The sequence below is a fragment of the Falco rusticolus genome, chromosome 6 (assembly GCF_015220075.1).
Source record: "Falco rusticolus isolate bFalRus1 chromosome 6, bFalRus1.pri, whole genome shotgun sequence".
Lineage (NCBI taxonomy): Eukaryota > Metazoa > Chordata > Aves > Falconiformes > Falconidae > Falco > Falco rusticolus.
Window position 1 is genome coordinate 41,173,219 of NC_051192.1, and position 22,804 is coordinate 41,196,022.

Consider the following 22,804-nt stretch of genomic DNA (forward strand, 5'->3'; position numbering starts at 1 on the left):
CTGCACTTCCATCTTTCTTCCCCTGCCTTCCTGCACAAACTCGTGTTCCCCCCACAACAAGTTTTCCAGTCATGGAACGTATGCTGTCCCGTCTGTCTGGCAACCAATGCAAGACCCCAGCTCGTGCCTGCTGCCTTGCCTACACCCATACCACATACCCTGTTGTCCCTGCACCCCAACACATGCTGGTGCCTTACACACCCACTGAGTGCTCTCACTCTTGGTCTTACTAACCGTGTGGTGCCTCTAGACCCTGCCTTGGCCTGGCTGCTGCATCCTGAGCACAGAGTGCAAGACCTCTTCTTTTCTTTTTCCTGCAGCAGGTGCTGTCAGCAAAGCTGGGTGCAGAGCTGGGGGCCGCCTTGGTGCCTGGCCATGGCTTATCACTGGTCATCGGGTCTCTCGGCAGTAGCTGCCAGTGTCCAGTGGCTGCTGCACAGCCTGGCCCCGTGCCATTGCACAGGCTGGAGGAACGCAGAGCTGATGCTAGCGCAGCACTTTGGCCAGGGGCATGGGCACCGTTACCCAAGCAGCTCTTCCTCATGCACCTCTGCCTCACAGTGGAGTACATGCGCTTCAGAAGATGCAGGGCAATGCACATGAAGCAGAACTGGTTACAGACAGATGGCTGGCTGCAGTAATGAGAGCACACTCGCATTAGTCTGCCGCTGCTTTCTGTAATATGAAAACAAAAAGCTTAGGAGGTTACGTCCTCTAGAGTTATTTATTAGAGGAGTTTACATGTGTAATATAAAGAACTAATTAAACAAAGATAATGACAATGACTGTGAGATAACTTGTTCAAACCGAGTTGCAGATAGTTGCAGTTACCATGTGGTAGGCCAGAGTTTGACCTTTGGCTACCTCACATGCACAACACCCAATAAATCCACCTCCTCAGTAACCTTTTCCAAGATTTTAAATTTCCGAAAAGCGTCAAAGAGCCACCATTTGAAAAAGAAACTGCCAAATAATGGTTTCTTGATTTTCCCAAATGTGGAATTTCTTTCCCCAAATTATACTGGCTCAAAGCCCGGGACAAGCAATATTCAGCCCTGGACCAGTGACAGATTGAGGGTCCAATGTCTTCAGGTTAGAAAGAGGATACTTTGGCTATCATGAAGCCAAAAATATCCTTCTATGAAAGCCTTAGTGCTATCCCTGGGAGACTGCCAGATATTAGAATTTAACATGGCACATTTTATGTACAGATAAACTTTTCAAGTCAAAGAGATTTAGAAAATGTATTGATACGCATTATTTTCTCCTTTTGGGGCCTCTGCAGTTAGACTCATCTTATGGAAGGATTTGGCTTTTCAAGGGAAGGAATACAATTTTCCATTGTAGTAAAATTATTTTAAAGCATTGCTAAATTACATCTGCAAGGGTTTTTTTGTGATTTTTGTGCTAAGAATACATGAGGTTCAATGACTTTACTAGCACTTTTTCAGCATGACCTGCATAAGCAGTCAACATTCATTCATGCAAATTAAATCTTGATGATACATCTAAGTATGTGTGTGTGTGCATAAACATTGGTTTTAAGGATAATTGTAAGAGACAAGAGTATATTTCTTTGCCTAGATAAAACTTTTTGCAAATAGTAGTTGAAGAAATTCTAGGGCAAGTGTTTTAACTTGTAAGAGGCAAATAAGTTGAACAAAACATGTAGAAAAATTACTTTGCATAACATTGTGATTAACGAGTGATCCTTGCACAGGATGTATGTGTGTGTATGTTCCACACTGTTAGTGGTGTGATTTTTCCAAGGATTTAGTGGCAGAAATAAGGATTTGAAGTTGAAAGTAAACTGGGGTTTGCAGGATTTGCTCAGCCGTGGCTGAGTGCAGAGAACCTGGGCTATGTCGATTCCCTTGTATTTTAACAAAGTCTCCTGATGGTAGTGCAGTGTGTATTGCCAGGAGCTGACTGGGGAGTCTGGGCACAGCACGGAAAGAACAGAAAGACTAGCTAACTGATCCCAGCAGAAGGAGAGAGGTGACTTACGTGACACTGCACTTTGCATGTGTTTAATGATGCCTGGATACATGACATGCATTTGAAGTGGTTATATTGAATTATACAAAGTTAAAGAAAATCAATCATGTAGCAATGCTGTTCCATTTGGCAACATGGCACTGTTTTTGCGAATTTTTATATACCAGATGTGCCATGTCCTGTCCTGTCTCGTCCCTGTCATCATCTTGTTCCAAGTCCAAGTGACCAAGATTTTGATGTGTCGAGTTAAGGCATTATCTGTGCCTGCCAAACATATTGATGCTTCAGTATGGTGGTGATGTTTCAATATGGACCTGTGGTGACTGAAAGAGACCAAGTCAGAAGTGAAGATGCGTCACCTGGGGAGCTGCTGAATCAGGGCCAGGAAGGCACAGAGGGGTAACTTGGGCTGATAGGGTGGGAAGGAGCTTGAAGTAGCAGGAGGTGAGATGGGAGACAGGCAGACAGCCAGAGGGAGGCATTTGAAGAAGCCTTCAAAAGCAGAACCAGGACAGATCAAGGTAACAACTGAGAGATGCTGAAAAAGGCCAAGGTGTCTCAGAACTTGAATGAGTATATTGGCTTTCATACCAAATTTTTATTACTTCTCTATACGTGCTTACTTATCTTAGGCTGACACCCAGGAACGTAACTGAGGAATACGATGTGGTCCTTCATTCCTCCACAGCTACCCTACATGACCTCGAGTGAGGCATGCCATGTCCATCTTGCCCTCTTGCAAAATGGGGATAGGATATCCTGCCCCTGCAGATCGGGGCTGCTGTGAGGGTATGTTTAGTAACACATCTGAGGTGCTGAAGTGCTTCAGTGATCGGCACTGTGGAAATTCTATAGATAAACACCTATATATAACCTCCTTGAAACTAGTACAGTCACAGGAGTGAGATCACGTTGACACTGCTATTTCAATATATAGTATGTACTGCACGTGTCAGAAACAACGGGAACAAATCCATCAACATGAGGTGTGCATGGAGAAAGTGATACAACTCCTGTTAAGTCGGATATGCCAGGCCACTGTGTTTATCGGCAGAAAAGAGGAAAAGAGGGGGTAACCTTAAAGAGGAAGTGTTAATTTTCTTTTCTAAGAACTCTACACTCTTATACTGATTGAAAGTGTTTGGCTTGTGTTTGTTTTGTGGTGTTATTGGGTATCAGTCTTTGTTTAGATCATACAATACTTCTTCCTCCTTCCAACCTACAATAACAATTAACGAGCTGTCTGTGGCTGCCTTGGAGTGCATCTTGTGCATCAGTGTGTCTCAGTTAATAGTCATAATTTCTCATTTGTAAGAGGAAAAGTGCTACCAGCGCTTTCAGTCTCACAAGGGCTCAGACTCACTCAAGGTTTCCAATTTATTATGCACCCAGCTCTGATATCCTGCTGCTCTCTTTATGGATTAGGCTGCCTTGGTGGAAGGTATCATCCTTCAGATGACACATAAATACTCTCTTGCCAGCTGTTCCTTTCTCAGAAGTTTCTCGACGAGTAAATCATAATCATGCCCCTTGTTTTACTAGTTTCTGGTCTGGTTATCCACATTAGTCTGCTAGGAGCATGCAGAAAATGGAGCTTTATTACTGCTGTTACTCTACAAATGGCGCTGTCTACAACTGTAGGGATTTTTAGGCCTATTATTATTGGTTTCGAAGGTGGATACACCAGTAGTGGTTTTAAATCAAGAGGAACCGGCATAGGTCATTTTACTGGTCGTTTCTGTAAAACCTTTAATCTCAAGGTGCTGCACAAACCCCCGAGAGGTAAGAAGGAGATGCAGCCAGATTGCTTCACTCGTTCTGATACGCAGCAGCTGTTTAACAACATGTAATCTGGTTTTGAGCGCAGGGAAAAAAAAAAAAAAAAAAAGTGAAGGGTAACACCCTGCTGATGGAAACTAGGTTTTATAGAGGAATTGAGAAAGACAGAAAGCAGAGGCAGCCGGCAGACGCAGCAGTTTGCACAGCAGGGTGCAAGTGAGGGGGTTTCCATCACATTTGTACCAGTGCCAGCCCAGGGCACAGTGGCAGTGTGCTGCAGGGCACTTTCCCCAGCAGATGCTGGAGCAGCTGCCCCTGCCAGGGCAGAGGCTTGGTCACAGACACAGCTTTGGGTGGCTGATGCAACCCTCCAGGTCCCGGGCTGCACCAGTTCTGTGGGTGAAGACCCACCTGCAGCCTTCTTGTTCCCAGGGAGCACCAGCACTTACAGGACCCTCCCAGTCCATCAGTTAAAATGCTGGTGACAGCAAAGCTGCGAGGCCCTTTTGCTTATCACCAGGCTTTCGCTGCCCCTTAAGAGCGTGGGCTGAATGTCATGCCGAAGGCCTCTCAACAGAGGTCCATGGTATTTCCTTTGTACTAAAATATCCTATACCCTATAGTTTTCAGTCTGATTGAGTAACAAGTCACAGTCTTCTGTTGGTTGAAATGAACTATAATCACAACTTACACGATCCCCAAATGGTTTCACCACCCTGCAGAACTTCTGCATACTGACTGGGTATCTGAGGAAGCAGATGCTTTTTTTACATTGGACTCCTTGTTGTAAAGGTAGCTTTGAAGAGTCTCTGCAGATCAGGACTGACTTGGGAAGAAAACACTGCCGTGTTTATGCTAAGGACAGAAGATACTGATACACAAAGCTGTCAAAGGTACTGTTTAGCACCTTTTGAAAAGCTTTAACATTCCATTTAAAACACAGTTAGGGGAGGAGAAAAGGCCAAGGAAGGTTTTGATAAAAACAGTGTTAAAAAAAACAGCACTTACTGGTTGGAAGATAAAATATATAACCAGGCTTTCAAGAATGAGCACTTAATTTGCCTAAAGGCTATTACAGAACTCATTTTTAATGTACCTGATTTGCATAAAATCTTTTTTTCCAGCTACCTGTTGCAGCACACACATAAAATGGGGAAGCACAGTCCTCCATCAAAGCTCAGTTTCTTAAGCCAACACTACAATGCACTGCCTACTTGTAATGTGACTTTCCAGTCTCAAATGTCTTTAGGCACATATATACCATGTAGGGGGCTTGCTATGTATTTTAAGAGTATCTTTTGAAGAGTTACTAATGAGCAGAGTTTCTCTCAGGAAGCAGTGGCGGTGGTTCCAGGAGTTAATCCACCTGTAGCCCTTGGGGTGGCTTTTTTTGCAGTGTGTACTAATTCAGCTTCACTTGAAGGCTGTTGCTTTGGAGTCAGTCTCCAGAGTGTTTTCTGGATTAAATTCTCCATATGATAACCTTCCTGCAAATTCCACCCTCGGTTCCTCTCTGTTTTCATGCATCATTACAAGCAGTTGAAGACTTAGCAAGCCAAATTTCTTCCCCGCTTGTAGATGATGGGACCTTGGGAAGCAGTGCCGTGTGGTGGATACAAAATGAGGAGGAAATTTCAGCTTGCTGCTCTGCAGAGACCAGCACTTGCTAGCAGACCTAGCAAGTGTAAAGATCTGTCAAAGCAAAGGGCAGTGGCAGGGACAGGCAGGGACAGGGCGGGAGGGGTCTTGAGCAGGATGATGCTGTGGCTGGGTAATGGGGCTTATGGCCATGCTTCAACTCACAAGGTGGTTGTGGTAGATGGATCCTTCAGGAAGGGGTTAACAATAGGTCTGAGGATCACTGCCTTGGCACTTCAGAGAAAAAGGCATTTGTGGCTGGGAGGGCACCTTGGTGGGTGGCACCGCAGTCGCACCAGGAGAAGCTGTCGGGGTACGTTTTCTTTCAGGTAGATGCAGTTACTGAGCCCAGGCTAAGAGCTACTGCTAACGACAGAGTTCATTAGCTCCCTCACTGCTGCCCGGGCAGGGCTGAGGGCTACCCCTGAGCCTGCGGACACCGCGGGGCTCACAAGCAGAGTGGTGCCATCCCAGCTGGTGGAGATGGTGCTCCCTGACGTACCCACAGTATTGCTCAGCACAAATCTCTGGTGTCAGCACAGTCATACAGGCAGAACTGTCTCACAGGAGTAGCTGGTCTCAGTGGGAGCAGAACAAAATGTCCAGGTAAAAATGCAGCTTTGCTTAGAAGTACTTAATCCATAAAAAAAGTATATAGCGTTGATTACTAGTGCTAGCATAGTTTACTACTATGATAATACGATACTAGTCATTGTACTCTGATTATAAATTTGCCCTTTTCTTAAAGACTTTAAATGATGCAAAATAACAGTGACTGGAAAGCTGTTACAGCAGCTAATCATCCTTGCCATTTAAACCTCTTGTTACTTAAAGTTCCTCATTCCTCAGTCTTCTGTCAAATAAGGCCCTGGAGATACCTTGACAAACAAGGTGAGACATGTTGTGTTGTCCTCCTGCCTGCCAGTTAAGTAAAAGGGAGCAGTCCCAGAGATACCACTCAGGCATCTTTGATTGGCACAGCGTGATCTTTAATGAACAGATCAAGGCGGCATCAATGGTATTTTCTCTCTAAGCCTCAGCTTCCCATTGGCCCAAGTTTATTCAGAAATCAGGTGGCAAACACGTCAAGGGGTGTGAAATTTCTGGCCACCTGCAGCTTTCCCAGCCCTGATGGATCCCACTGCAAGCACATTTGACCCCTGCTCACCTTCACTAGGCTTCAGTCCAGGTGCCAATCTGATTAAAATTTGGTATTTTTAGTTCCAGAGTTTTAATTGGCACTGTTTGACAGAAGGTATCCCTGCCTACAAATTTTCATGTTTTTTAAATTAAGGTTCTTGGAGAGGCTGAAGTGTAGGAAAGGGAAATTTTATCTTGGTTGTAGTTTGGGTCAAACATCTGAAACAGCTTTTTAGAGTGGCAGTTTCACTAGAACGTTTGGAACCGAAGTTCATACTCTGGATTTGTAAAACTGCAGTGATTGCAGGTAGCATCGCCATTTGCCATAACAGGCAAAGATTAAAAATACACATCTCTGATTTTCTCCTTACACTTTACTTCTAAGAGGATTTTGGACACAAACTCTTTAGTGATACAGCTCATTATCCTCTTCCCCCAACCCCTCCACTTACCTTTAGAAAAGAGCAGAAGGGAGAATTCAGGAAAATAATGATCTATTTTATTATATTACCACAGGAACTGGGAGGAGGGAAAGGAGAAGACTCTAGATTACGGGTTGATTGCTGAAATTATTTAAACTACTTTTTAATTGGCAAGCTGTTGAGTTGTTATCATCAATAAAGAGCGCATCAGCAAGCAGTATCTAAAGTGGTAAACATTTCAGCTGAGAAGCAGAGCTCAGAAGCTCTGTAACCGTCATTCATATAGTGAAGATTTAAGATTAAGTGACTGGATCACAAGAATACATCGTACAAGGAATATCAGGGGTGGGGGTTGGAGTTAATAGTCTTTGTTGTCTTCTGTTTTTTTCTCTGAAGAATTTATGGAGGCAGGGCAGAAGGCAGCCTCCAGCCGCCCTGCTTTGGCGGCTGTGCCGAGTGAGGTACCTTTTCCATACAGATGCAAGACATGCAGGTGAATCTCCAGGGCTTGCTTTGCTGTCAGTCCCTATTAATGGACTATGAAAGTCCTGCACAGTTTGTAGACCTCTCATCTAATAGTGGGCACTTCACATCGCAGACCACATGTAAAACATCTTTGCATTCCCTTGAAGCTGATTTATACTGTTTAAGGGATGGGGGTGGAACAAGTTGTTAGAAGATGAAGAAATTGAAAGCTCCCCTGACTGCTGTATTATCCACCTGACATTCTCCAAATGCTAGTCATTAATTACTAATGCCTTGAAAATCGGAGCAGTTACCCAATTCAAATTATGTTACATCTCTGAGCCAGAGCATTTCCATTATCTTATCATCTCCCATTCAAACAATTCTTACTTCTCCACAGTTCTTAAAGGCTCAGACCCCACTCTTGTTTCCTCTCATTTGGACCTGTTATCCACGCAAGGGTATTTCTACTCCATGCCTGTCCTGTCTTCACATTGGTGAAAATCAGTGTGGGTTTACAGGATAATTATTACAAACTTGCAAATCCAGCCTTCTAGCTCCCCCCAGAACTAATTGTGCACATCTGATGGCAGAGCTTGGCCAGCATAAGCCATAACCTTCTTTTCCAGTTGGTGATCAAGTGCTTGGGGAAGGATGGAACCTGGTTTAGGGCTTAGGCTACCCTTGCAATCCTTGCACCTGCAGACTCCCTGTGGACTGGGCAGGAGAGTTCACAGTCACGCCAAGCCCCAGAGCCAAGCTCTCAACCAAAGTAATTCCCTTTAGACACCAGCGATAACTTGGCCCCATGGTGGCAAGGCAGAGTATGTTTCTGGAGTCACCAGTAATGCTCGTCCTAGGTGAGCTGGGTATCCAGAAATGATGGGGTTTATTTTCCGGCACATTTGTTTTTCACTTATGTATATTTCATGCCTGCCAGCACTCTGAAATCTAGACATCAAGTGTTGGGGGCAGGCTAGCTGCAATTTTTCATGCTGCTGACATTAATTGGATGAACAGACCTTCTCAGAAGGGGCAGTGTAGGAATGTGTATGGGAAAATGACAAAATAAGGAGTTTCACAGCTAAATAAAGACAAGTGGCTGGAAATGGTTTTTACAGCTTTGGCTTTCATATGTTTCATTTGGGAATCTAAAACCATTTTGCACAGCAACTAGGAAATTAAGATTCACAACACCTTTCTGAAGAAGATAATTGCTCCTGTCTTACAGACGGAGGAACAGAGGTATTGAGGCTATCATTTGAAAATATGTCCCCTATTTTCAAGTCCCTAGATTGAGATACATTTAAACCTAATTCTCAGAAGCATTAAACACCTCCATTTATATTCATTCATTTGGCATTGTTTGTGCTTAGAGTCTCTGAAAATCAGATGCATTGCCTCCTAACTTGACTGGTCAAAATAACCAAGGTGATGTGGCAAACTGCAAGGCCAGACTGGGACTGGGACCCTCATGCCACATCCCATTTTCACTCACTGACTATCTGCTTTGGATTCCTGGACAAAAGGAAAAGCACGTTCTGCGCACTCAGTTTTCCTCTGCTCTCTCAAACAATTGGACGTTATAGCTATGATATTGTTTGGGTTATTGATCAACTTTATGTAGAGTCATTTTACCTTGTCTTTCTAACCTGCAAGAAATTGTCTTCAGATTTTTGTGACGAAGATTCTTATTGTAGATCTAGCATGGAAATGCAGTGAGAATCATTTGTATCACCTGGTTTCCCCCTGTTGTTTTGTTTTTTTCAGCATACAACAGTTTTGCCCTTTGTATTAATCGAGATGAGAACAACACATCATCAGTATCCCAGCAGGAGCTGTGGACTGGCTGCAGTGTGCACCTTCGCTGTTGGCTATATTTTATGGTAAGGACTATACACACTGTGTTTTCATATCGTATTGGGGGTTTTGTACTGCTAAATTTGGGCACATATTTCATTATGGATATAATCGCTAACAGATTCACGCTGCATGCCTCGTTTGGTCCAAGACCTGGGCTTTGTCTGGTTTCCCCAGATGCTTATATTTTTAGAAAGTATATGCCAAACCTCACACAACAGGAATTTGTTGAACAATCCCATGTAAGCAGTGGTCTTTCCAAGGGTACATTTTTCAAGCTTTTTTTAAGCTAAATGTTTTTCTTGGACCTTAGTTTTATTGCTTAGGGTTTTTGTTCTATCAAATAAAGTTGAGAATAGGCAAATGATTTCCTGTATCACTATTTAAGTGGCAACAGAAAAGATAGAATATTTTCTTCTTTACTACTTCATAAATTCTTTCTGTAAAATTGATTACAGAATAAGCCAGTAATCCAAACACTCTGAAGTTTGTTTTAAAAAATGCAAATGTTTGTGAAAAATAAAACTAAAACAGAAATAACCTTTCTTATACAACATTAAATTAAGTCTTTGGGCAGTTTCTATTCAAACACCTGACTTAAGGGACAGAATTAATTTACTTTGGTCATTCTAGCATTTTATTTTTCATGAAACCTTTTATTTACAATGCTTCTTTGATACCATCTATCCTTTATCCTTTCTGCAAACATTTCATGACGACATGTTCACTTCTCATATGATTTCTTCTCACCTCACAACACCCTTCCCTCAGCTAAGGGGGTATTTTCCAAAATTTTGGATAATACTGCTTTTTCCACCAGTCAAGTGAGATGAAACTAATGAGAGGCACACAGGCTCAAGGCAGTACTGTCGTACTGCTTCAACAATGCAGCTTACCCCTTCGGTCCAATGAAACAGAGGCCATTACTCATACACAGCCACGCACACTGAGTGATCATAAAATGCTAGTAATCCAGCTGAAGTGGGATGTTTTGTCCCAGGACAACAGTCACATTCTGCCATTTGCTTTTATAAACATACATATTCTTCTTAAAAAGGAGTAATATTTGTAATTGTAACATAAGGACAGCCTCATGCAAAAAGGCACGTAGTGATTCCTTCAGGAGAAAGTAGTTTGGGGTTTTTTTTACCCCATATATAATAATACGTAAGTGTGATACTTCACAACCTTCCTCTGAAGGGTACCTGGAGACGGGCTGGCAGAGTTACTGTACCTGTGATCTGACCTCCTATGGCAAATCCTTCTTTTCTCAAAATGATCTGAGTAGACAGATGCATTAGTATTCAATAGGAACAGCAAATTGAAACAGTCCAGTTCTGCAAGTGAAATAAGATGAGATGTTTTAAGAATCTGTTACAGTATCAGTGTGATACTCCTATGGCATGATCCTGCCTACTACAGTGCATCTGCATCCTACAGCTGCAAGTGCAAGGTAAAAGGAAATTGTAGGACAAGTGAAGCAGGGGAAGAATATTCTGTATTAAGAAATTAACTACTAAGCAGATACTCAATTACAGCCTGTGATCATCTCCCTTCGCTGATTTATTGGTTTTGTCTGCATGTACATTATTTCCAAACTGGATTGGGCTAATCTCAAGTGGACTCACCTTCTTCCAAATTGTGATTTCTCTAAAGATGGTCTGAGACATTTGTTTGTTCAGCCTAAAGGTCATCTTGCTAAATTTTGCACTTGTAGCCCATTTCTCTGGCTACTTCTGTGAAAGAAGGCCTTTGTGGAAGACTGGAGGCAGACACAAGCTACACTGTGCCATCATCTGCAAGTTCTGCATGTCTTCAGCCTGCAAGTGTTATTGAAGTTACCAGTACGGTGTATCTCAAGTTCACAGGTTGGAAAAATCTATCAGAAAGTGTGAAAAGTGAGAGTTTTCTCATCCTTCTCACTCGGAGCATGCCTGCCTTTCATAGATGAAGTCCACTATCTTCCTGCTGCTAAGTGACCACATTGAAGTAAAGACCTTAATCACTCAGTGGGTTTCGAATTACTTATGTCCAATTTACTGCCCTTGGTGTACCATTTAGACACCTCAAGGGTAGCACAGTGCATCAAAATGAGACCTGCAAATGACCTAGTTACATATAGCCTGGTGGAATTTCCTTCCTTTGTACCTTTGGTTGTCCATGGGTCCCCTGCTGGGGCTCAGTTCTTGGTTTATGGTTTTTTGCTAAGAAGTTAGGGATCTGCTGCTTCAGAATTTGTCCTTCTCCTACAGCGTTTTTTCCTCACCAGAAGTGTTTTCACTGCACCTCTCTCAGTATAAAGTGGAGACAGTTGCTAATCAGATGTTCTCTGTGTTTTGCCCTTGTATTTTGAACTCTCTCTCCACCTGAGCTGAAACCTTCAACCCGTGCTACATGATTTATGTATCACATCTCACTTTGTACTGTAAAGGAGCATACAGGAAGATATTGATTAGGTTTGATTCTGTTAACGCATTTTTTTCAACTCCACGTAGAGGAGAGCTTCTGTTATAAATGAGAAAACAGGCAAACAATTCTGATAGAATTGCTGAAGTTGGAAGAACATAGCTGAAAAACTTGATAGCCCCTGAGCATTATTCAGAGACGTTATCTGAGAAACTTCCTTTCCTGAAGAGTAAAACTTTTTTTTTTTTTTTTTTTGCATTCTCTCCCTTCAGTCAGAGAGCATTTGAGTAGGCACACTTAGCTCATGTGCTCTCTGTGAGGGGGAGCTCTCCCTTGCTCTTAAGGAACTGTGCTCAGGCAGAGCATTCACAGATTTGCATTGCCTGTTGCAGACCATACATGGACTTTCAGGATCAAGGCCATGGGCTAAGATGGGGAAGGCCAGTTAGTTTTATTTAGTATGGCTTGAAAAGGTCACAAGTTGTATTGAATTGTTAAATCTAGACAGTGCTAAGAAAGCCCAAGAGCTTGCCAGTACTACTAGAAAATACTGCCAATGGGTGTATGGAGTTGGTTGTCAAGGAACAGAAAAGAGCCAGAAATGTGTTGCTCCCTGTAATAAGAATGACCTCATGGTAAGTAATATCAGAGTCTAATAGGTCCCTAAAATAAACTGAGACAAATACGTTTATTTTAGTTGGTTTTCTTGTTCCCTCTGCATTAGAGTGCTTGAGGATGCCAAAAAAACAGACCCTAAGAACCTGACTCCACTGTTCTAGCCATGCTGGGCTACGTGTTTGGGAGCAAAAGACTTGATGCTGCTCTCTTGCTGCTATCTCAAATCCACTAGGAGCTGCCTCCACATGTGCCAAGCTCGGACTTGCTTCATTCTTTCATTCTTTGATAAATCTAATTAAAGAGCTTAGGCACCTTTAAGCTTTCATTTCAAAATAAAGTTTCTCCTGAGGTGACTTTAGGAGAGTTCTGTAGATTTGCTGAGGGAGGCGTTTAGGCAGGGTAATTTGCTGAATTCTTCTGGAATGAATTTAAGAAAGGAATGTCCACTGAGAATTTGGAATGCATTTGAGATGGATGCTGTCAGCCTTGCTGTAGGATTTCCACTAGCAATTCTCTATAGAAGGAGAGGAAGATCAGAAGGAGTGGATGCTGGCAAAGGGATAAGGGATAACTGCTAGGACAAACCTTGACATTGAGAAAAGAGGGGTGGAGAGGCAGGGCGTGAAACTTGGTGGGAATTGGCAGCCATATTGATAAAGAAGGGCAAGACTGAGAAACCAGAAGGATTTCTGAGGTTGCTGGTGCCGATGGAGCCAGAGAGACACAGCACAGCTGTACTAGCGTGTGCTGAGGGTCTGTATGTGGGGGGTGTCATGAATGCATTTGGAAGTGATCACTGGGGACAGAAGTTCGGTAGAGAACAGAGGAATCAGTGGCTGGAGAAAAAGCAAGGGAAAAGTCCTTAAGGCAAGTAAAAGAGCTGAACCATGGGTTCGAAGAGAAATGGGTGAGGAGATGTGCAGCTCACAGGTCAGCAGCTTGAAAGCAGAAATCATGCAAATCAGTAGGAACGACTGGGAGGGGGAGAGAGAGACAGGCTTTGAAATCGGAGTGGAAGGCTGATGGAGAGGTGGGTGATAGATGAGACAATGCAGAGGAGGAGAAAAGAGTTGCAGCCAGAGCTACTCAGAACAGGAAAGAGTAGGAAGAAGTAGAAGCAGCAGAAATAGGCCAAGAGAAGATTAGCGTCCCCTGTACCTGACCCAGAAGGAGGGTGGGAGAGCAGAAGTGCTTTCAGCAAGAGAAGGCTGCCTGGATCCTCAGCCTGTTAGGTCTGACATAGCCATTATGGACTGTTACATTCTGGCTCCCCTCCACCTCCACATCCTCAAATGTTTCAGTCAAAGCAACAGTACAATCACAGATGACATGCATGGATAATACATTCTCACTTGCTTATGCAGCTCCTTAAAATATAGCTCAAGAAGGCATAGCAACTATTACTAAATTTAAAATGAAATATTATTTATCGAAATAGATCACTTGCAAAGATGACAACACCTTGCAGCAAATCATGAATCTGTGGAGTTTTCGTCTTTCTAGCTACCTGTACATAAACACAAATTTTTGCTAAAGTTTTTTTCATCTCAGAGGATGACCACAGTCATGCTGGGTATGTTTTGCATGTGACATTATTTGCAGCTGCAGTTTTCCAGGACTTGTCTTCTTCTGAAGGCATAACTACTCCATACCAGTAGCACAGTCCTATGACCCACGTACTGTCCAGCACCAGCCAGCTCAATGGAGAAGAATCCAGTGTAAGAAACTGGGTCAAGAGGGGGTGATTGCTGGTTTTTCCTAACTGATGTCTGTTTATTGAAGTTATTTTCAGGTCTTTAAAATTTCTAAAGAATGTACATTCGTAGTGTAGGTGACTTAGGCCTGGCTGGCTGGTGTCATAAGAAGCCCAGAATCTTAATGTGGCTGAGATCTTAGTAATTCTGATTAGATGCAGAACAAGTTGTCCTATGTTTGTGGGGCAGGGGAGAACAATCATAAAGATTTATGAAATGTGGCTCACATCAGTCAGTATTAGAAACCAAAAGTAGAACAGATTTAGTGTGGGTCATTGTGCTCCTGCCTCTGAAAGCACAAGGTTGGTCCCTACTCTATAACCACAAATGATGTGTTCATTCAAGTTTTGAATGACTCAGCTGCTATAAGCCTGTCATCTCCTTTGGGAGACATTCCACAATTTAATAGTTCTGGGTAAAGTTCTCACCTTTTGTGGAAAACAAAAAGAGTGATGCTAGGGTAGATCATGAAATAAAAGCACAGCAAATACCCACGTTCTGTTGTTTGGTAAAGAGTAACGCAATGGGAACTGGCCTAGGATTTGTTTGGGAGCAAAGATTCAGCCTTCCTTTCTGCCAGTCACTGGAAACACGAACAGCACAGAAGATGTGGGAAAGGATTTGCTGCTGGAAGAAATAACCAGAAGGGAACTGCCGTAGTAGGTCAGAGCAGTCATGTATCCAGGCTGTAGGTGTAGCCAATGTCAGATGCTTCAGGAGAAGATTTAGCAGGCCATTTTGGAGTAACCAGCCTGTAAGTTTTCTTCCAAAACCTATATCAAAAAGCAGATGATTGGATCCTTCAGTCTTGGTGGTTTATATACCTTGTACTCTTTGAACTTAAACATACTGTACACATTCTTATTGCTTATACAGTCTCCTGATTTCAGAAGCTTGCTAGAGTTGCATGGTACGGCCCAAAGAAGAGGAGTGGACTAAGAAGAGTGGACTATGTAGATTTCCAAAATTGTACACTTCAAAACTTTTTTGAGTATCTTCATTTCAGTGATGTATCACAGAAAGATAAAGCATTCCAGAGGTTAATTAGGTATCATTCAGAATGATATTTCCATTATCAGATTTTAATTTCTGGTCTCTGAGTTCTGTTGAGGTGCCTCTTCTGTTATGAGAATGAGCCCTGGGACCTCTTCAGCCATTTTATGACATGCATTGTTGTTCTGTGTCCTCTCATTCACTGCTCTTGAAACATTACACAGCCCCTCATCTAATAGTTTCTGTTTCCAGAACACAGCACTGATTGTTGTTTGGCTGTGGACTTCACTGAAGAGCTCAGCTGGGGCAGGAAATGAGCAGAGACTTTCGGAGTTCAGCCCACAACATACTGCCAGACTGTGATGCCTGTGCAAGTACGTTCAAACTCCTGTAGCTGAGGGCAGCCATCACGAAGGAACAACCATTTTCTGCAGCATGCCCCCCACTGCAAAATCCTTCGGGTGTTATGGTGATTTGCCATGATGTCCACGTGTCGGTCTTGCTTCTACCAGGACTAAATTTCACACATGCTGTTGTAACAGCTGCATTATTCAAAGCAACAGGTAGAGCACTTATAAACCACAAGGCTCTGAAAATTTTTTGTAGTTACTTTTCCTCATTAACAAAAGGTCTATGGCCAAAGAATAAATGTACATGTATCTTTTCTGCATAGTTTTCATTTCCTCCTGATTAATTTGATAGGAGAGATATGCAACATCTACTGTATACTAGAAGTGAAAAACAGCTACAAAGTCAAATTTTTGACAGATTTGTTAAAAAGAAGCAATATTGTGTGTTTTAAAATAGCTTTTTCTGATTTCTACACCAGCTGGTTGAAAATTTCCCAAAATCACTGCTTCTTTTAACAGACATTTTAATTTGAATACAATGTGCGAATATTTCCGTTCCTTCTTTTCTTACCAGTTATAACAAATGGCTAGATGAGCTCGATGATGTGCAACACATTCATCTTTGAAAACACACAGTTATGTCTATATGGACTGCCATGGAACCAAAACACAGGGAGGTTCAAGATAATTTTAACTTCTGAAAAGTAGCCGGTCCAGTTTTAGCTTAAACTTTTTCTCCTCAGTTTATTTTTGTCTAAATGACCTATTTTTTATACCTGTTCAATAACAGAGTCTTAAATTGGATCTAGATTTGCACTCCTAAGTAAATCTTAATGCATGCTCCCCTGTGCTTGTCTAATAATGAGGTTAGACAGGAACAATGACTACTAGAATTGCAATGTTGAAGGCATTCATTAACATCAGTAATCAGCAATCTTGTGTGGAAGCTTTATGCCTGCGTTGATCAGACCTTTATTGTGCGGCATCAAGATAGCTTGTATTCAAGCAGGAACCTAAGAAAGGCCATCAGGTGAGGTTTCCATGGCAGCAGCCATCCCTTTGTTGTTCCCGTTTGTGGTATAGACAATGCAGGAATAGCCAGTGTGTCACTGCTCAGCAGAGAGAAGGCTAACATTACTCCATCCCAAAGTAGTGAGCGGTGTGGTACAGCTCATTTTAAGAAAGATCAGGGTGGCTGCTCAGGTGGGTTTGTGACCATTGTTTCCCAAATGGCACTCGGTGCCTCTTGTGCTCAAAGCATGAGTTCCTGCGGTGTGACTGCACCAGGGGCAGGCGTATGACAGCTACGATGAACTCAGGAGCAGTGTCACCAAGCCATGAGTGGTCTCCTGCGCTGGGTGGCAGAGAACGGAGTGCCTGAGCTGTACTCAAAGACTCTGAACTAACCCAAGATCACCGACATTCGGGAGCTCATCAGTGACTCATTGGTTGGATTGAGAAAATATTTCCTCTTTCCAGCATAAATGCATTCTAGTAAATGCCTCTTCTGCTTGGTTCATGAAGTTGGCTGGGTAGGTGCAGTTTAGAATGTCCCTTGAAAAGTCCCTCTTAGAGGTGTTTTATAGTGCTGGGCAGTTTTATCACACCACAGAAAATAAGTGGAAAAGAAGCACTGGCTTTTTTCCAAGTTTTTTCCTTGGAGCTTGTTTTTCACAGAATGATCATAAAACACAGGCAAATGAAACTGGAAAAGGTTAGGCAATAACAGACACTCCCTGCTAAGCCAGCCCAGGAGTGGAGATCCTCCCATTACCCTCTACCCAACTGCCCCATCTTCGTATTTTATCAAGAGGAGCATGGTATCCCCGGTTACCATGGGTTACACAGGAATCCTTTATTTTTTTCACAGATACCTCTGTCTTGTCAGGTTAATTCTGGAACAGAAGACTGTTGTGAAAAATAAATGTAAAGTACAGAGATCATTTTCCATATGTGAACTCATTTGGAGAAAGGGTTTTTAATTTGCATTTAGATCATGCAGATTAATTTACTGACACATGTAAATTCCTACATGAAGTGTCCAACTGTTAAGGGTTTGGCTGCAATAAAAGCTTTTCTAAGGAGGAGGGAAGCTATGACAACCATGTACATTTTCCAGGGTGTTAGAGAATCATTAAACAGAGATTCTGTATTCTCTGTGCGACAGGCATTTATGATCACAGTTTTGGGTGGACTTCTGTGTCTCTGTCCTTCAGGAACCTATGACTGTTGATCTAGTGATTGGAAGTCTTTCTTAAACAAACAGAAGTCTCAGAGAGGCAGAGATTTACATTCTGGAAGAGAGCCCAGCAGTTCTCAGGCCCCAGCATCTCTCCACTGAGCACTTGTCCCGGTTAGCCTCTGTGATGTTTGCTCGGTTGTTTGGCAGCATTTGCCTTTTTTAGCTTCCACCTACTGGAATGTATGGACTTGCTCTGCTCCCTCTGACTTCACCACTCACCACGTCAGATCCCAACGCAAAAGCTGTCCTTCAGAGGGTACAGGTGTCCACGGCAGTCACACACAGTGAAACCACGTACCTGGAGGGCTTCTTCAGGCTGCTCTGCTTTAAAGCTGACACCCTGTCTCTTGAGTTAGTGTACCAACAATCTCCACTGTAACTGAACACTAAAAATCTCTGTGTCACCAGCAAACTACCATCATTCCTTTTCCTTTACTGTATATTGAGCGTGGAGCTGGGCAGAATTTCACTGATGAGGTGGGGTTTTTGATTGTTTGGGGTTTTTTTTTAAATGTTTATCCTACCTGGAGAAAAATTGTTAGATCCCAAATGATACCAGGTAATGGAAAGAAAAGGAGGAGAAATCTAAAACACAGGTGCAGAAGAAATTATTCTTTCAAAATGAAGCTGAACCATATGTTCATATGAACAAACTCTGAAACTGATGCACTTGCCAGGTGTAGCGAGGAGAGCAGCAGAAACACACAAATGTGTACAAAATGAAAGAACACTACAGAAAGCAGAGAGTTGGGCTGTGTAGGAGAGCCTGGAGAACCCTAACTGCTCTTTGGGTAAAGAACCTGCTTGGAACAGAGATGGCTGCACAAAACAGTGGTGTGTATTCCTCGTAAATACAAATGCAGCAAGGAAATACCCGTCTACATCAGAACACAAAAACTGGCCAACTGCTCATATTACATTTAAAACAAAGCAGGAAGAATGTGGGAAATCAGTCATAGTTTCATCATTTGTGATGCCTGGCCTGGGTAGATGTCATCCAGGTGCTCCAGTTCCATTGAAGCTTGCAGTCCTGTTAAATAATTGCTTTTCAGGTTACAGTAGCAAAGCCTATAGCCCAAGCTACTTCTGAAAAACAGGGCTGTAAGAGTCAATACTTGTTATTTTTGTTTTGTTTCAGGGTGTGCTGGATTCACCATGTTACAGGAGTGTGGGTGTACCCACTTCTTGAGCACCTCAGCCCAGGCGTCAAAATAATCTTTTTTGCAGCTGTTACTGTAATAATTAACATATTCTACTTGGTGGGAGAGGTCCTGAACAACTACATCTGGGATACCCAAAAATGTGAGTATTGATTTAGGAATATTACCTCATTAACACTGTCAGGACTAGAGTCTGCTCCCCTGAAAGTTGGGAACGGTTTTAAGCTGGCTAAAACACAGGGGAATGACAGAAGTTCCGCTGAAACGTCTTGCCTGCTTGCTCTTAAAAGCAGCCAGATGAACAGAATGGCTGCTGGGAAGCATGATGAGCTATGAATATGTATTCTTTTTTATAACTTCCAATACTGATTTAAGAGCTATTGGCAATTACCTGAGAGGATTACAACCCACTTATTAGCTGACGAACCCATTAAAGGTAGCTAGAATAAAGTATCATTCTGTGGGAATGCTGTTAATGGTATACTTAGAAATAAAATATATTCTTTCAGTATTTTCAGATATAAGTTGTTTTCTGCTTATACATTTACTCAAGGAAAATTAATACCTTCATGTCAGTAAAATAATAGGAATGAAAGATCGCCTTAGTGCCGGGTAAACATAACTGTGCAGACTCTACATCATCTACCCTACCTAGGCCATCCGTTGCTGAGTAGAGGAAAAGTGAAAATAAGACAAACACAAGATTAAAAGTAGGTCCCTTTAATCTATGAAAGACATTTTTCATTTATCAAGTTGCCTGAAATAAGCAAACAATATTCATGTTCGCTGCAGTGGCAAATCACATCTTGACTGAAATCCATGCTCCGTGGGAATTCTGCCATTGCATGCATTGGGCCCATAACACATTGGGCCCGTACGAACAGCCTGTATCCCCTTCTGGGAAACTTAGTGTGCACTGGTTGATACAACATCAATTCACGTGCTAGTTTATTGCACGCACAAATTCTTTTAACAAGTCCTCCAGTACTAGGTAGAGCCTAACACCAGAAGCTCAAAGCAGTTTTACTTGCCGTTTGCTCATATTAGCACTCAGGTATAAAGCATCTTTCTTTTTTTTTCCTCTGGAACCAGCAATCATTGGTCACGGTGATCAAGTCTGGTTTTCAGTCCTCAGTCTGATGCCACATTCACATCTATTTAACTTATTTAATTTAATTCAGGAAAAAAGTTTCTTAAAAAGGCAGCCACAAGGAATAATTTTGCTTGACCTAAGTCCTGTATGAAGAACTGTATGTGGTGAAGAATCACATGTTCTTACTGAGTTCATGAATAAGTAAATGGTGGTAAATCCGTCACTATTCCACAGTAGGCATACCAAAATCCCTGGTTCTTGTGGCCCTCCACCCTAGAGGAGCTAACGTCAATCAGGTCATTCTTCCAACCTCTTCCAAGGTTTGGTGAATGGCCTTACTATCCTCTCCATCATTTCCTTGATTTGATTAAAGAATATTGATCCAAAGTCCTTTGTGGCTCAAACCAGAAAGCCATGAGTCACCTGGCATTTTGCTGTGCTTGAAACACTTTGCATAAACCTAACCTGAAACGTATGGCAGGCACACCACAAGCAGCAGAGATGTTAAATAATGCCAGTCTGTCACTGTGCAAGACTTGGGAAAATACTATTAGAAAACTGTACATTTAAAAGGGGCTTTTGAGCCGTAAGATCGCAAATCAAAGCAGTCTGCCATGAGAAGACTTCAGGGGTGAGAAGGGTTGGTTTGGGTTTTGAGTTTTTTCCTTTTCCTCTGGAGATGTATTAAATAAAACCTCACTACTGACAAAATGATTTGCAGTTAGTTTTTCCAAGTTAAACCACAAACATGGTAGGCAAGGAAAAATTTGCCCTTTGTACAAGCCAGTGTCTGTCCACAGTTTTGAGGGTATCTGCATTTCTGCCAAACTATTTTATGCATCTGCAGTAGAGTGCTTCAGAAGACAGGAAAGAGGCTCTTCTAAAAGGCAAATAAAACAGCTCATTTAAAACTATTGGAAAAGTTCCTTCCAGCAGAAAGCAGAAGACTCAGGATTGGCTCTGGAGAAGCCTTGTAAACCCACTGTAATCTTTTGGACCCAGCCTCTTGTTTTGGTTGTTAAACCTTCAGCTGTGGCTCTTCCATTACGTTGGTTTGCCAGCATCAGCCAGGGCCGTTGTGCTTGGGCCGCCAGCAATGCGCAGACCCATTTGTTTCCGTGTTGCTTCTTTCAGCAAGACAGCTCTGTAGCTGTACTTTTTAACTGCAGGTGGGTCTTCTTGTTTCCCATATTGATATTAATTAACTATGTTTTTAAAGTGACTTTTGGTGTATGTACCATCTGTGCGTGTATTGCATTAGCAGGTGATCCTACTTGTGACTGGATTTTCCTCTCAGAATTCTCAAACATTGCTTCTCCTCTCAGCATTCTCAAACATTGCTTTTCTTTTGCCTTCAGTCCTCAGAAGTCTTTCTTTTCCAGCATGCAGCAGGCCCGAAAACCTCCAAAAGAAATATTTGTATTTGAGATGTCTGGCAGAGAGGGCTTAGTCAGAAGAACAATACTTGTGTCAGATACCAATAGCAATTCATTGTCCAGGAACAGGCATATGAAATAGCTGAATGTTTTCATTGCCAGAAAAAACACAATCTGCTGCCCGGCCCAGACTTTGCTCAGCATAGAAAAGAGACAAGTCCTGCAGCAAGGATAAGCTTTTTGAGAAGCTCTATACTCGGCCCTCCTGGCATTACTGAAGGACGTGGCTGCTACAAGAAGAGAGGCGCCCTGTCAAGAGTAATTGACTCTTCATTCTTGTACTCTCAAAAAAGGGAGATGTACTTGCAAATATTTAAAAATCCGATGTTGAAATGGAGGGGGCCTTAAAGCTATTGAATTCTGAAACATATTTTTTAAAACTTCCTTTCAAATAAAGTCAGCTGCTTCACTTCAGCTATAATAACATCTACTTTAATTTGCTTGTAGGTAAGCAGAGGAGGTGAGGGAACTAACTGTTCCCAGACCCCTGCAGCCGTCAAAGGCTGAGCGTGCAGCGGGGGGTTAGGCTGGTTTGAAAATGGTCCAGAGGGAGGGAGGATTGTGCGGTTCATTACTGGACAACCACTGCCATCAGGTGTGCAGATACTCTTTTCCTTCACAGCAGGTGAGTTAACATGTGAGAGCATGGGAGCAAGTAGGGAAGAAACAGGAGCAATAAAGGGAAAGAAAGATTAATGCATTGGAAGAACCTCTCTAAGTAAACTCTTCATTTTTATTCATTGAGAGATTGTTAAAAGCTGTTCTCCATACATTTTCAGGTATTGAAGAAGGAAAAGAAAAGCCAAAATTGGACTGAACAACAGAGGCAACATGGAGGATTGTTTCTGGCTGCATGGAAGATTTCTCATCCCCAACAGAGGTTGGCGTGGAGAGGAATCTTTTGGAAAGGAGGAAGTTAAATGGGCCCTCTGCTCAGTGCAAGGATATTTTGGGGTTTTATATGGAGGGAAAATGATTTTAGTTAAGAATAATGATGTTTCAATCTACATTCCTATTTCTTCATGCTTGCATGTGACATACATATATAAGATGTATATTTATCTCCACGGCACTCTCAATGAGCATTTCTTGCATCAAATAAGTCATTAAACCATTAAATCATTAGAACTTTTCCACCAAGAACAATGAGTCCATCCTCTGTATTGTTTGAGAAAAGCCTAATCAGATAGATCTAATATGGAGAAACAAAACAATCCTATATATTTCAAAGTACAGTGTGAAAATACAATAGAAGTTAATTGCATGAATGTATCTGAAGAAGAATTCAATCTGACTGAAATATTAACGTAACACTATGTAACAGCTGCCTTAAATCAGTGATGTTAACAATTTTATCGGTCCAGTAAATCCTTATTTGCAGTGTTAGACTACCTAAATACGATGCAACTTTTCTTAAACAGACCTAAATAAAGATCAAATTATCCCTCTG

General features: G+C 42.2%; 1 protein-coding gene across 3 annotated transcripts in view; it reads left to right on the top strand.

Annotated features, from left to right (window-relative positions):
• AIG1 (androgen induced 1) overlaps nucleotides 1-22,804 on the top strand; it is a 127,490-nt gene extending 104,686 nt beyond the window's left edge. For all 3 annotated transcript variants that reach the window (XR_005105142.1, XM_037393226.1, XM_037393228.1), the window contains 3 exons: nucleotides 9,213-9,328; nucleotides 18,804-18,967; nucleotides 22,134-22,804. Coding sequence is in view for 2 of the 3 variants with exons in the window: in XM_037393226.1 (XP_037249123.1) it covers nucleotides 9,213-9,328; nucleotides 18,804-18,967; nucleotides 22,134-22,171 (318 nt within the window). In the remaining variant the exon portion in view is untranslated. The remainder of the gene's footprint in view (nucleotides 1-9,212; nucleotides 9,329-18,803; nucleotides 18,968-22,133) is intronic.